Source organism: Podarcis tiliguerta (assembly GCF_965153285.1).
Source record: "Podarcis tiliguerta genome assembly, chromosome: 4".
Taxonomy (NCBI): domain Eukaryota; kingdom Metazoa; phylum Chordata; class Lepidosauria; order Squamata; family Lacertidae; genus Podarcis; species Podarcis tiliguerta.
The window spans coordinates 61,815,733-61,831,007 of NC_139537.1; the positions used below are offsets into that span (position 1 = coordinate 61,815,733).

The 15,275-nt window shown below is 39.7% G+C and overlaps 2 protein-coding genes across 2 annotated transcripts in view; one reads left to right on the forward strand and one right to left on the reverse strand.

Moving 5' to 3' along the window:
• The window catches only part of LOC310677106 (uncharacterized protein), a 332,640-nt gene that overhangs the window by 295,385 nt on the left and 21,980 nt on the right, over positions 1-15,275 (forward strand). The gene's annotated exons all lie outside the window — the stretch shown is intronic.
• The window catches only part of SMS (spermine synthase), a 35,448-nt gene continuing 26,321 nt past the window's right edge, over positions 6,149-15,275 (reverse strand). The window contains 2 exon segments of the mRNA XM_083439480.1: positions 6,149-9,835; positions 10,747-10,862. Coding sequence (XP_083295606.1) covers positions 9,793-9,835; positions 10,747-10,862 — 159 coding nt within the window. The 3' untranslated portion in view covers positions 6,149-9,792.

A 15,275-nucleotide genomic window follows, 5' to 3' on the forward strand; every position in this document is an offset into this window, starting at 1 on the left:
CCTGTGAAGCATCCAAAGATGATTTCACAATACAGTACAAAGGTATACAAAACAACTGCCTATATAAAAACAATTACTGTGGTACCTCTGCATAGGAACGGGATCCATTCCGGAGCCACATTCGCATCCTGAAGTAAACACAACCCACGTCTGCACGTCCGCGGGTCACGATTCACCGCTTCCGCACGAGCATGACATCATTTTGACCGACTGCACATACGCAAGCAGCAAAACATGGAAGTAACACGTTCCGTTACTTCCGGGTCGCCACGGAACATAACCTGAAAGTGCTCAACCTGAAGCAACTTCAATCTGAGGTATGACTGCACAGAGCAAATCTTTCCCCGTCCCTGGTGCCTGCAGCCTCTGCTGATGCTGTACTGAATATCTGAGCAGACACAGCTGGGACAGATCAACTCTTCCCAGCTCACCCACAAAGGTCTCAGTAGCACACACCAGATCCGCACCCTCATCCATGATCAACTCAAGGATGGGTGAAGTCTTACTTGTACCAATGTGGCACTAAACAACAGCACACACAGGCTGGTGGATGTAGCATATGAGCAACCAGAAACCTGACCATGGGAGGGGTGGGAGTGAAGAACAAGGCATGAGCAGCCTCACCTTCATCTTCCATGATGGCATATCACTTCCCCATTGCTGTGTCTCCTGCTAGCCATGAGCAGCGAAATTGGGACACCACTGATGCCACTCTGAAGCCCATGATGCCACTGGATTTTTTCTTGCTCTAGGATAAAGAATTTTACACCTAAAAAGGTTGATGTTGCCAGGCAGTGGAATGAGCGACACTGGACCCACATCACAATTTCAAATCTCATCACAGGTAAGCCTAATGAGATTTCTGATGAGGAGCAGCATCACTGTTACGGCCCATTGTGTGTAAAATGATCTGGAGATCTCTCAGGTAGAAAGACAGTGAAGTTATTAATAAAATATGAATGTCCTGAATCTGCCAGTGCAATAAGGCAATTTCTGACAGCTTCTTAACAGGTTTCTTGGGGCACTGGGAGAATCAGCATCTTCAAGAACTATTGAATGCCAAGAGAAGGTTAATGTTGCAATCAAAGAGTTTCTCACTGTAGTACACCCTCTCCCTCTGATGTAGCCTGGACAGTATTTCACATCCTCAGTATTAGATGTAAAAAAAAAAAAATGCTGGTCAACAGGAGCTATTGTGAGCATGCAACTAAAAATTAATAAGTGTCAGTTGCATTTACCGCATTCCATTGCATAGACATATACAACTGTTTCCCTGTTCCTAATTCTGAAGTCCAGCACAAAATACTATCTGCATTATTTTATTTTAAACTCCACATTTAGAGCACAATGAAAGCTCTAGATGTGTGTGGTACTTATGGGAATTTAACACTGACACAACTTCCCTATGGGAATATATGGATTAAGAGGATAAGGCACCAGCCTTCTTGCCTTTCCTTTGCAGAGCTCACCTTTTGTTGAAACTGTGGTAGGCATTGCTTTTTTTATACATAGTAACCTATCTTGACAAAAAGCCAGTTGTTCAATGTTGATGTGTTTCTTTCTGCTGAAAAACATAGGTTGATTACTATAGGCTGCAGACCGATGTTTGTCTCTCTGTAAGTCAGGATTTTAAAATATAGGGTATCAAGCTTAAGTTGAGGCCCAAAGGTTTGAGGTCAAGGGAGCTTCTGTGGCCCATCTCATTTATAGTGTGGTGGAGCAGATTATTATATATGGCATATTGCCCACACTGAAAACAGATATAGTCCAACAGGGAACTTACAGTGTGAGCTTTGTCAAATTATGTCCACATGCCTTACATATCATGTGGCTGCTTAAACTCTGAGCTTCTAGCCTTCGTAGGTTTTTTTTAAATTGCAAACTGCTACAGAAATGTGAAGAACTTAATTTTGGGGGGAAATAGGGAAGTGAAATGGCCAGATTTGCCCATCCCTATGTACAGAATAAAGCATTAGATGCCTAACGAATCTTGATGATGCCTGATGGCCAAATTCAGGAAGTTTATTCATTCATTCATTCAAGATGTGATAGGTAACTCTGAAGACCAAGACAGAAAACTGTAAATTACAACAACCAGACTACATTTTAAGAGTTTGGTAGTAACACTTTGTTGCTTTCTTCACCTTTTGACATTGGCTGCACACTACAAATGTAGGCAGTATGGAAAATGGCTTTGGGGCACCTCTGGTTTTGCCCACAAATACTGTATTTTTCACCCTATAGGACACACCGGCCCATAGGACGCACCTAGATTTTTTTTGGGGGGGGGGAATAAAGGGAAAAAAATTACCCTCCCAGGCACGGGGCTGGGGAAGCCCGAGCTTCCCCCGACGCCAGCCCCCAGAACGGGACCCAGAGCGATGCCGAAGCTGCGTGCAGCTTTGGCATCGCTCTGGGAGCTTGCGGGGCTGGGGGCGGGGAGGAGCCTTCTAACCAAGTCGGGGGACAGCGGGAAAGGCACGCTGCGCTTCCCGCTGTCCCCCCCCGAGTTTGCGGGGCTGGCGACGGGGAGGAGCAGGCTTCTCCTCCCGCCAGCCTTCTAACACAGTCGGGGGACAGCGGGATGGCGGCGTTCCGCCTCCCCGCTGTCCCCCGAGCTTGTGGGGCTGGCGGTGGGGCTCTCCAGGCTTCAGCAAAAGCCTGCATTCGCCCCATAGGACGCACACACATTTCCCCTTCATTTTTGGAGGGGAAAAAGGGCGTCCTATAGGGCGAAAAATACAGTAGGTAGGAACCTAAAAAGTCAACTCTCCACAAACAGCATGGGCTTACTATTAGCTCACTGTTCATTTTGATTTATTAAGGCCCAGAGTCTGAACTGAGCCAGGCCTTACTCATCTACACAGGAACACTTACACTTTTAAGAGTCTTCAAGTAGAGGCCTGCTTAAAATCCTTTCCTTCAAAATGCTTGGAGCAAAGCAGTGCTCTCAGAGTGGTGGCCTCTACACTGTATTGTAATGCCCACCATCTTCCCATAAATTACAGATAATTAACTGGTAGGTAGATGTCAGATCTATTACTGAAAATTCTTGTTTGTTTTCTAAGTCAGTTTTCATGAGGGATGCCGACCAGCACACCTGGCATGCCAATGCAGCTATGTATTTACGGGGGGATAGGTAATGTACCACAGGATACTGATGTTTGTTAACAGATTAAGGCTGTAACTTCCATGTAGTTACCTAGGAAGAAGCCCTGTTGAATACAGAGGCCACCACTTTGCTGAAACTAAGTAGGTCTGTTTAGCCAGTGCTTGGATGGGTGCATGAACACCTCATGTACAATGCCTTTGGTTCCATGGCGGAAAATGGGATACAAGTGTAGTAAAATAAACAAACATGCCTGTTTTCACGCTTCATGTCTTACGTTAACCAAGCAGTAGGAAACCTGGTCTGCTTGGTTAATGTAATATTACTTTCTATCACTTTTTGTAACTTATGAAAGTACAAATCTGTGTCAACTATCATTTTCAGAATGAGAATGTAAATGACCTTTTAATCTTGAACCTCTTACAGCCAAGGTAACTGTTAACTGAAAACACCACAAAGCCTCCTCACAGGATGGAATAAATGAGGCCAAATGTTTGCCTTCCTTAAACACACACACACACAAAATCCGCAAGAACTGAACATTAAAGAACTAAATATAATTATCCTGGTAAACCAAATTGCTATGTTCCTGGGCAGCCCTTGCGTGACACTTCCCGCAACTTTTCTATCTGAAAGTACTCACAAAAGAAAACCGCTGGTCTGGGGGGGGGGGGGGGAGAGAGATGCAGCAATGTCTTCTGAAGCGATTGAATGTAAACATATACATTCAACAGGAAAGTGGAATAAAATAGATTTATATATATATATATAGCATTCCTTCCCCGGCCCTTTAGCCAAAAGGGCTCCAATGAGACATTACAAAAATCAGTTTTAAGATGGGCCAGTCCTTGCCCTCAGGCTCACAATCTATAAGACATGGCACACCAGGAAAAAGGAATCATGAGGGAAGAGCAAGCTGAGGCACAAGTTCTAAAAGTTACAGGCACTCTCTTGCCTGTGATAAAGAACAGCTCATTTGCTTTTAACCTCTCATCAGATTCAGGAACAGAGATTTTGGCAACTTCCAGGCTTGGAGGAAAGAGCAGCTTCTGCCAGTTTCTTAGGTAGCTGACTTGATGGCAGTTGAAATCTTCACAGGAAGGCGTTTAATGGCACCTTTCTCTGGGTGGATTTCCATGAACCAGTGAGCCAAAAGAACAGGATTCCCCCCCCCCCCCTTATTCTTTTAGATTTATATACGTATGCATACATTTTGAGGCTTCTTCATGGATCATTGCCTTGTCGTGGTGAAGGGGCTTGAATGACTCCAGAAAGCTCTGAGCTATGCCGTGCAGGGCCACCCAAGACGGACAGGTCACAGCTGAGAATTCAGAATAAATGTGATCCACCTGGAGAAGGAACTGGCAATCCACTCCAGTATTTTGCCAAGAAAACTCCATAGACATAAAAAAGTAGAAGCTTTGAGATGAAAGTGAGTGTTTCCAAGGCATGCTCTGGTTCATGGGGTCACAGAGAGTCGAGCAGGACTAAGACGACTAAACAACAACAACATTTTGAGGGCCAGGAGCTTCATATATTTATATAAACACACCATGCATTTTGAACAAACACTAGAAATGAGAATGCTAGAATAAGCTAAGTGATTTGTGGCCGTTTGATGTGCAGATTAAAACAACAAACCTTCCCACTGGGAAGAAGTTGTAGTCAAGACGACCACACAGCAGTATTCTGTCGAGTCTCCAAATAAAGAGAAGAATGTATAACTGAAAATGGGAATGGTTTCCATCCTGAAAAGCTGTAGGGTGTAACTCATATAGACAAGAAGCCTGTGAACATTTGTTCTATGGTAATGCACCTATGTAGCAACTGGCAAGGAAGCCGATTGTACTCCAGGGCTAGCTATTATGCCTATACTATGTCTCTTATTACGATGCAGATCAATCCCCAGCATTCCTAAGTAGGGCTGCAAAAGAACCCAGGAAGCTGGAGTGCAATTGCAACATAGAAAACAATAGACCGGTGATCAGACATGGTTTTTGTCATCTTCTTAGATTCTTCTTCTGAGTGATTGCTTGGCACTCAGCATTGTCTTTGAAGAATATGATTTGGCTACAAAGAATGGCAATCTGAAGTTAGAACCAAAGTGGAAGCATGCCTTCTCAAAAATCTACAAGGCGGAGAGATATCTACTTATATCACGATTAAAAATGCTGCAAAATGGGGAGGGGATTTGCAAGTGGAAATAAAAGAAGAGGCTGCATTAAAAATGCTGGGAAACGCTGAAATCATAAAATACTTAATTCAGCCTACTATATTAACAAAGTATATAGATGTAACTGCTTGTGGATAAATATAAAGCAGCAACTTACATGGTCTGGGGGTTTTTTTAATTAAAAACTTCCATATATGTGGAATAGAAGAAGGGAGGGAGCTATATGCCAAGCATACAGGTGTGAGACGCAGGAATTTGAAAACACATAAGCAAGATTCACTTAATGAAATGCACTCCCAAGTGCATCCATTTCAGTCAGGAAAATAATGTGAAGTTTCTTCCAAAACCACTGAACATCCGACACCCTAGAAAAAATATTCAAATGACGACATCTTTGTTAAGTGTTCTGGTCAATTTGTTAAAGACTGAGTCCTCCTGTCCCCACACCCAAAGGGGGGGGGGGGGGAGTTCAGACGATTCCTTTCAGAAGCCTGAACATCTTTCCAACAAACCAGATTATAGGTTTCTATAGCCACCACATGAAATGAGCGAAGACTCATTTACCACAAATATAAACCAGATAATTGGTGTGTGTGTGTGTGTGTGTTGTAGTTGAAACTTTGCATAATGCAATCAAAACGTGAGCCATCTGACTAGTTTAACTGCAGTACAATTAAACACTCTTTATGTACTGCTGCAAATTCATCAAACCAATATGAAACCAAAACTCACTTCATCAAACCAATATGAAATAAATGGCAGAATCCTCTGCATGCTTACGCTTAGGCCACACTAGGTTCAATGAAGGATACTCATAGGTAGTTGCACATAGGGTTGATATTGACAGATATTAACAATTCAGGCAGTACAGGTAATAACAGCGTACCTTTATTTGAATATGTGCACTGTTACTAGTGCAATTGATACAACGCCAGAAGTTTTCTTTCAGCAAAGTCAGAATAGGTATCAAACTTCTTTTTGTTAAATAGTCAAAATTCACTACTAGATGGAAGCAGCATTTAGTGCAAAGAATTAAGAGACACCCCATGCCAACCATCTTTGGGATTGATTTGCATGTGTAGTGAGGCACTCACAACTGATGTTCCACTCTGTTCCATGTGTATTTTATATATATATATAAAAGTTAATCTGTTGAAGGTTGATTTCCCCCCCCCCCCGAGCCAATTCTTACACGTCAAAAAGAAGTGATTTTTCATACTGTACACTACAGCAACAACTATATATATATGTATGTATATATAAATAAAGAGTGACAACACTTTATTTGAACATTTCCTCAGTCTATTCAAGCAGTAATAGGAAAAGGGGGTGGGAAGAGATGTTCAGCTTATAACATTTTGCTTTTAAACGCACACACACACATCTATGTTATAATGATATTCTACATAAAACATTTTTTTAAAAAAAACAAAACAAAATGCAGTTGCCCTCCATTGTTTCCCTTTCACTGAGAGAATGAAGCATCTATTAGTTGCCTTTCCAAGCAATATCACTTCCCATCTATTCCTGATCCTCATTTCGTTCGTATCAGATTTAAGACTAACCTTGGTTCTGTATCTAATAGAATGCACAGGGAAGTAATACTAAAATATGTCTTTCTCCAGAAAAATCAATGCTATGCTCATGAAATCTATGTATACAATAAAATGAAGTGTCAACATATTCTTCCTCCAAAACCATCCATACTTAACCAGTAGTTTTCTTTCTTAAGTTTCTTCAGAAAGCCAAAAAAGTGGGAAATTCAAGTAAAAATGTAGAACCACTTTTTCCAATTACAACACAAATGCCTATAAAATTATGCTTATCTAGTTGGTGTGTTTTTTTAGTATAGCTATTAGAGGAATTCTGTAACCTAGGTAATGAATGAATGGGTCAAGATCACTCTCCAGCTACGTAGGACAACGGGACAAAAACTCTTCCATTTACTTAAGAACGTGGCTATTACTTCCAAGTTACAAGCATTGCATAATCCCAAAACAATAAATGAGGTTTTGAAAATAATAGCATTCTTTGATGCACATCATGGGTGTATGTTGGGACATTCTGCACGAAGTATCATGTGTGTTTACTGTAGGCTCCCTAAGATTTTATGTCCGATTGTAAAGGAAAGAAAAGAAGGGTTCTGCCTAAGCTACTGCCAATCTACTCAAAAGCAGGGCAAAACAATTTGATATAAATATGACACAACTATATGCTTTTGCCAGTAGGAAAAAAAGGCTGGGCTGAACCTCCAGACATGTTTGCTATCTGATCCAATGGAAGTTCATAACCGTAATCTTCTAAATATAGCACTAGATGTTTTAATTATGACCTCAGACTAGACAGCTTTAAATAATGGTTCCTTCCCAATCTACAGGAACGCTTCGTCTGAGCTGAAGGAAGTTTGCACTTTACCACTGGCGAGATCAGACAGTTAACTTTTTAATCATTTTAAGTCAACAGAGATTAAATTGCTGATCAGGTAGCGTTAAGTTATAAGACATTTAATTCAGGAGATATGAATTGTAAACTTACCTTATTTGTATGCCCATTTTGTTAGCGCAACAGAACCCCAAGGCAGCAAAGCCTTCTGAGTTTCTGGCAATTCTGAGCTTCACTGCAGAATTCCTCCATGTAGCTATGACGGACTATGCCCTCCTTTCTAAATACATAAAGCAATTCTCCCTAGTGATCGGTTTCTCAGAATGGAGTGGTGCATTCTCATCTTGCAATAATATAGCATGGGGAAAGCAATCTAAGTGCAGCCCTTTCTCTAGCGTGGTGAGAAAACGTAACAGTGAAATACAACACAATTTTTTCATTTGGGGAGGAGGGGAGTAATTTTGCTGTAAAGTCTGAAACTGATAAGAGAAGGATAGAACATTTTATTTATAAGGTTGTATTTCTCAGCTACTTTAAGGATTTGCCTATAGCAAAGTCATAAGTGAATGATCAGTACATAAGAAAGATTTTACAAAAATATAATTTTACACCATGTGCAGAAGTAGACAGGGTGGGGACTACAAATGCAATAGGTATTTCAACATGCATATGCAAATACAGTGTATGGGCTAGTGATGTTTTAGCCGCAAGATCCATCAGATCCATGTGGCTGGGCTCAACTAAGAGGAGTAAACACTCTGTTTATAGAGAAGCACAAAATATAAATACTCTCAGGCTTACAATCTACCAGAAACTTCACCTGCACAGACTATATTGTAACGAATGGGACACGGCCTGTGCTCTTGAGCTCAGCTCCCACTCAAGTAGATGCGGTTGGTGAAGAAGCTTCCAGTGCATTGTCTCATAAGTCACTTGGCTAATTTTTCCTTTTCAATGACCTTTCGCACTTCATGAACATTTGCACTAAAGGGGTATGTGACCAATAAAAAGAATTCTCAATACACATTTCAGCTTTCCATACTAAAACTGAAGGACTGGGGCAACAGCCCAAGCCATAGTTTCAAAGCTTATAGCACTAACAGTTATTTGTTTAATCTATTACTCCTCCCTATTTATAATAAATATTAACGGGGGCTAGACTGATTGGTCAAATGACAGCTCACTAATAGACTTCTTAAGCCAATGGCATTTATTCCAGCATTAAGTATTTTGTAAATTTCTTTGTGAATGAGGTAATGCAGCCTTTTTTCACTTTTGTGTGTTGAAAACGTCTTTAGAATAAAACTAGTCTGCTGAAGATGAAGAAACTATTAGTTCTTTCCCTTTATAACCAAAGACTGGGCCCAATCCGTGTTCATTTTGATGTGGCAGTCATTACACCATGGCTTTATCCCCATCGTTTTACTTGTGCTGAACGTTTCCTCTGAAGAAACCCTCACATTTTCCTCTGAATGAACCCTCACACATTTGAGATTGAGTATTACCTGTTGGGAAGACCCACTGAAAATGAAATAACAGATCTTGACACATGAGGGTTAGAATAAGGATTCACCATAAGTAGTATCATGGTGGCTTTATAGCACCACAATGGGCCAGAGGGTTTCCTTAAAAAGAAAGAAAGAAGTCTGCCCTTAATTCCTCCAATGGAAGCACATCGATCATTTAACAAACAACCCACTTAAAGTCTATTTAAAGCACCGTGACTATTAAACTGATTAATGTCTGAAGGGAGAGAAAATTCTGTGGTACCACACTGAAATGCTAACATTGTCTTTTTAAATTGGTATTCAACGATCTAAAATAAAAAATAAAAATGATCACATTCTAAAGGTTCAGTGCATTCAGCAGCTATAGCTTTGCTGCTAATTCATCTACGTTGACTTTCAAAAAATAACACCCTAGCTCATCAAAATATACATTTTTTTCCCATTTGCTTTTAAATTAAAATAATAATAAAAAACATTTAAAGAATTCACAAATCGATAGCATGACTAAGTTTCAGGATCATCTACAGCATATAATTTAAAGATTCAAGACGCCAAGATGTAGCATCTGGCAAGCCCTAGACACACTTCATGCAGCATGTGTGGCGTGTGGAACTTGAACTTCAAACATCTGTTCTCTTCTTCCAAATAGTATAAAATACCCATCTAAAAACTTGTCAAGGAATCAAATACATATTTTGCACTATGGTCACGTTATGAACAGGAAGAAACCATCATTTCAATTTGAATCTGCGTTACTTTTATCATCCTTTGTAAATTATATGGCTAGATTCATAGTTGGAAGGCATTCTCAAAGATAACCTAGCCCCATCCCCTCATAATTCGGGAAAGATGACCTTCTGTCCTGATGGAAGTATGATCAATAGCAGGACACCTTGTAAAGCTGTGCCATAGTTGACAACCTTTCAGGTCATCACTTCAAGCCTTAAAAAATACATTTTGGTTGCATAATATATTGCCATTAAAATTCTCACATCAATGTTAATTTTAAAAAAAAAAAAACTCCAAGCATTTCAAATCCACACATCCTTACTTCATGGTAAGTTGGTGAGAAATACCTTGCTTTTCTTTAGCACAGCACTATTAGTTTACCCTGTGGTACTTCACTTCAGTCTTAATAACATGGGCATCATTCTGAACTTTGGAAAATGGAAATTAGTATTATTTCGTGTCCTTTCTGCTGTCTTGTTTTAAAGAAAAATTTCAGCTCTTGTTAAGGCCTGTTACACATGTTAGGAACAAACATACCCATAGCACAATTTCTGAAAGTTATGGGGTGGTATCTGACCAAGTTAAACTGTGAATAGACCAACTGAATGAAATAAAATTAGGCACAAGTGATTTAGGCCAACTAATTTCAAATGGACTTGTCCGAGTAGGGCTGAAATCAGACCCATCCATGTTATTAAATTCTGAAGCAGAATCCTCCCTACATTATTCAGATACTCTTTACCTTTTGAAGAGCATGTGCAGTGAAGTCTTTATGACGTACTCACTATTCACTTGGTTTATACAATGGTGCTTATCAAGAGACATGATTTTTTAAGCAAGGATACAGTTCCATGTATGAAGGGACACATACAACTTCCTTTGAAAATGCCACAGGACAGTATAGCCTACCAAGCTGTTCTTCGTAGAGAGTCAAAGCTTCAGTCAGATTTACACAATTTCCCTGCAAGACAACATGTGACCTATATATCAATAAGACTGTGGGGAGACATAATGCAAAGGGAGCAAATTCATCAGTAGATTCTATATAAACAGCGGTATAAATCACTTAGGTCAGTGAATCTTGAAAAAGACACAAATTTATTTATATTATTTGTAATATTGATATACTACCCAATAGCAAAGATTCATTGAGCTGCTTAACATTTGCTTGTTTGTTTATATCCCACCTTTCTCCAGTTTTGGGACTCAAGGAGGCTCACAAAAATTAAAACAAACATGGATACAACACAGAAAGATATTAGATAAAAAGCAATTAAACTATAATAGAAATATTAAAACCGTAAGATAGGGAAGTAAGACATAAACATGAAATCTATAAGAAATCATTATTCATAAATTATAAAGTAAGAAAGAAACACTCCAGCTTTGAGGTATGATTCAGATAAAGCACCTCATAAGGATATTTACACAGAAGTCTTACCAAGTTCCACGGATTTTATTCTGCATTAAATACATTGAGGATCATGGTTTTGTAGACTCTCATAGTAACTCCTTTCCCATTCCGAACGTTAACACATATTACAAAATTATAGGACTGGCTACAGTATCACTAGGCAGGAATTTGGAATGATTGCCCAATGCCAATGCTGTGCTGACTCTGCAGTGTTACTAATCAAACTTGCTCAGAGTGGCTTCAATCTATGTGAAGCATTTATTTTATCAAAATTAAATATTTCACGACAGTCGAAAGAACATAAACATTCTGAAGTGACTGCGTTACTAATGAATACATCAATAACAGATAATCTTTACCTGCAAATGAGTGTAAAGTACAGCATTAAGGAGATGAGTGAGAAAGATATGACAAGTTTTATACCTGAATAGCAACTGTGGCATTAAATATATCAGGTGTGGGAAATCTACAGCTGTTCAGATATTGTTGGGCTCCAACTCCCATCAGCGTCAGCCGGCAGGACCAATGTCAGGAGTGATGGGGAGCTGTGGTCCAGCACTGTATGAAGGACTGCAGATTCCCCACTCCTGAAATACAGTGGTACCTTGGGTTACATACGCTTCAGGTTACATACGCTTCAGGTTACACACTCCACTAACCCAGAAATAGTGCTTCAGGTTAAGAACTTTGCTTCAGGATAAGAACAGAAATCGTGCTCCGGCAGCGCAATGGCAGCAGGAGGTCCCGTTAGCTAAAGTGGTGCTTCAGGTTAAGAACAGTTTCAGGTTAAGAACGGACCTCCGGAACGAAATAAGTACTTAACCCGAGGTACCACTGTATATAGAAGAGGCTTAAGACAGGGCAATACATAAACGCACAACAAAATGTTATATGAATTCTGAATGGGAGATCATTAATCATATACAGAACAACAGGAATTTAAATTAGAGGTGGAAAATGAATGGCAGGGAGCAGAAGGTAAACAAGGGGAAATACATTCTTGTTTCTATGCTTATTATATTAGAGAAACACATTATTATTATTATTATTGTCTCATTTTTTAATATTAGAACATCAAATAAATAGCAGAAGGAAATTAAGTATTTCGGAAATAAATTGAGTTATTATGTGAACCACAAGCATCGTAAAATGGTAAGAGAGAGGTTAATATAAAGGTAAGGAAGTTAAGTATATAAAACTTGTTTAGTAATCTATTATTATCCGCAGTCCTGCAGTGGTTATTTTGTTCCGCTGCCTTTTACAAAGCGTGTAATTTTGTCAGCATTAAATTGAATGGGATAGCATATAAACAACCTGCATGTGTAATTTGGAAATCACAAATAGAAAACAGCACCAGGTAATTTATGGGACATCCTGCCAGTATAGAGGTAGCTTAATGGCACAACCCAATCTCTATAATGAGAGTAATCTGCAGTCTAGTTTTGTCATCCTCAGTATCCTAGGTTTCATCAACCAGCTCATCAAATGGCAAGCAATCACAGGAGACAACGTGGCAAGCAAATTGTGGAAAGGGAGAAGGAAAATACTTCCGAAATACTTAATTAAATCCAATAGTTTCTCCAGTGCTATTCATTCATAACACTTATACACTGCTTTTTAAAAAACCAACAACCCTCAAAGTGGTCTACGAAAAATTAGAACAATAAAACCAAGAGAAATTCACAACCATACTTCAAAACATAAAAGACTAAAACAGATTAAAATTACCTCAACTTTCTGGGCATCTAGAAAAGTCCCCCCCCCCCCAGGCATCTAGAATGTTTTTAGCAGTTGCCAAAAGGGCACCTGCTTCATCTCACAATAGGCAGAGAGCTCCAAAGTGCAGGTGCTGCCACACTAAACAACCAAGTTCTTACCAATGTGGAATGGGTACTATATGGCACCTAGAGTAGGGCCACTACTGTGACAACATATGCATCAGAAGCAGGCGAATATTCCACTTCACAGTACCACACTTCGCCTTAAAAAAAAAAGACCTATGCAAATTCACACACCAGGATGGTTTGTTCATAACAAATCGAATATGCCAAACCTAGGCCAATGTTGGATTTATATGCCCACCTACACTTTTTATTGTACTGAAATTACATAGTGGGCCACAGGGGCCTCCTGCCCCTAGTGCCTGCCGTATCACACAGTAGAACCTTGTTTGAGGGCTCTGTCCAAGTTCAAAACTAAGAGTTGTAGAAAGGGGACTTGAGGAAAGAAGGTCTTTCCTTTTCAGTCTTAAAGTAACCGCACATCCTTTAAAAAACTTAAAAATGTCACTGAAAAGGTTATATTAGGATCTGGAAATACTCCATGAAATATATTTCTGAAAAACGACTCAATTTTCCATCCAAATTTCCCCATAAACTATGGAGAGGGAGCATAATCACCCCACTCTATACCCTGAACCCCAATGAGCAGACCTATAGGGTATTAGTACAGTGGTACCCCGCAAGACGAATGCCTCGCAAGACGAAAAACTCACTAGACGAAAGGGTTTTCCATTTTCTGAGTTGCTTCGCAAGACGAATTTCCCCATGGGCATTGAACCGTCAATACACATTGGTGCTTCGCAAGACGAAAAAACTCGTAGAACGAAAAAACTCGCAGAACGAATTAATTTCGTCTTGCGGGGTACCACTGTACATAGAGAACACAGGTTGCTGACACTCTCTGCTAGGTGAGCAGAGAAATTATTCTTCAGGCATAAAAGATCAATTGCCTCAAACCGTTGGAGAAGGAAAATCTCCCTCATTTATTTCTATTATCTCAAGCTGTGATTCCTAGTTAAATCCCAGTATTATTATCAACTTATCAAGTACAAAGGACCCCCATCTTTGAGAGGAGCTTAGAAACTTTGACAATACTGCTAAACTTTGAGAACTATACAGATAACGTTTAAAACCCTTAACAAGGTAAATAAAACTAAAACAAGTGTTTGTGCCATATATGTATATCAAGCATATCTTCTAAGTCTACGCATTTTTTAAAAGTGTGAATTCTCATTCTGTGAGCAAAACTATAACGGCTGTCAAATGTTTGTACACAGCAGCCTGTGTGTAAGATGTGTCTTTCTCAAGTGTGTCCCTATATTCCTTGCGCATAACATTCTTTGGATTTTATTACAGGAGCCAACGTTTTTAGTTGTCAAGCTCCATCTAGTGGCCAAAGAGTATAATGCAGATGACTACACCGCACAAGATATTCCTTGCCAGCATACAGCAACACTCTAATGGCCATTCCTTAGTTGCATTCGTTTTTTTAGGAGCAGCAAAAGGTATTTGGCATTTTGACAGTGTTCTACTGCTATGGAACTAATGCTTCCTGATCCAGAAAAGAATTGGGGCCCCTTGCTTCTAAGAGTTATTTAAAACAGAGAACACAGAACTGACTAGATTGCCTTATCACATGCTAAAACATTTCCGCTTTAGCTATTAAAAGTTGAATACTGAAAAGTGTTAGCTTAAAAATAAAGAATGTGTGGATGAGCTTGCCTAGCTACATATTTCAGAGTCACAAGGTGACAAAATTAAACAATAAGCATCCTGTTTGGCACTGACCATGGCTGTTGCTGGAAATGTATTGTCTTTCTCTCCCCCCCCCCCCCCCCGCCTTTTAAAAATGCAGCTAGGATTATCAAAGTGTAAGAATATTGATGGCTGCATGCCAGCTCTAAAATACCCTCATCATTTCTGATAAGGTATAGTATACCTTATCAGTATAAAATAGTATTTAACTTCCCTGAAACCAACCAGAAAACTTGAGCCAGGCTGAAAAACGTAAAACAAAAACAAATCAGCTTTAGGTTAATATTCTAAAAACTGTTTTAGCCAAACTTCAAATTATGTTTAAGTCCCCCGGATTTAACCAGATTCTGGAGCTGGCTTATCTGGTCCTAATGCTGGTATTGCTGGTATGCATAGAAAGCAATGAGCAAGCCTCAAGCATTTA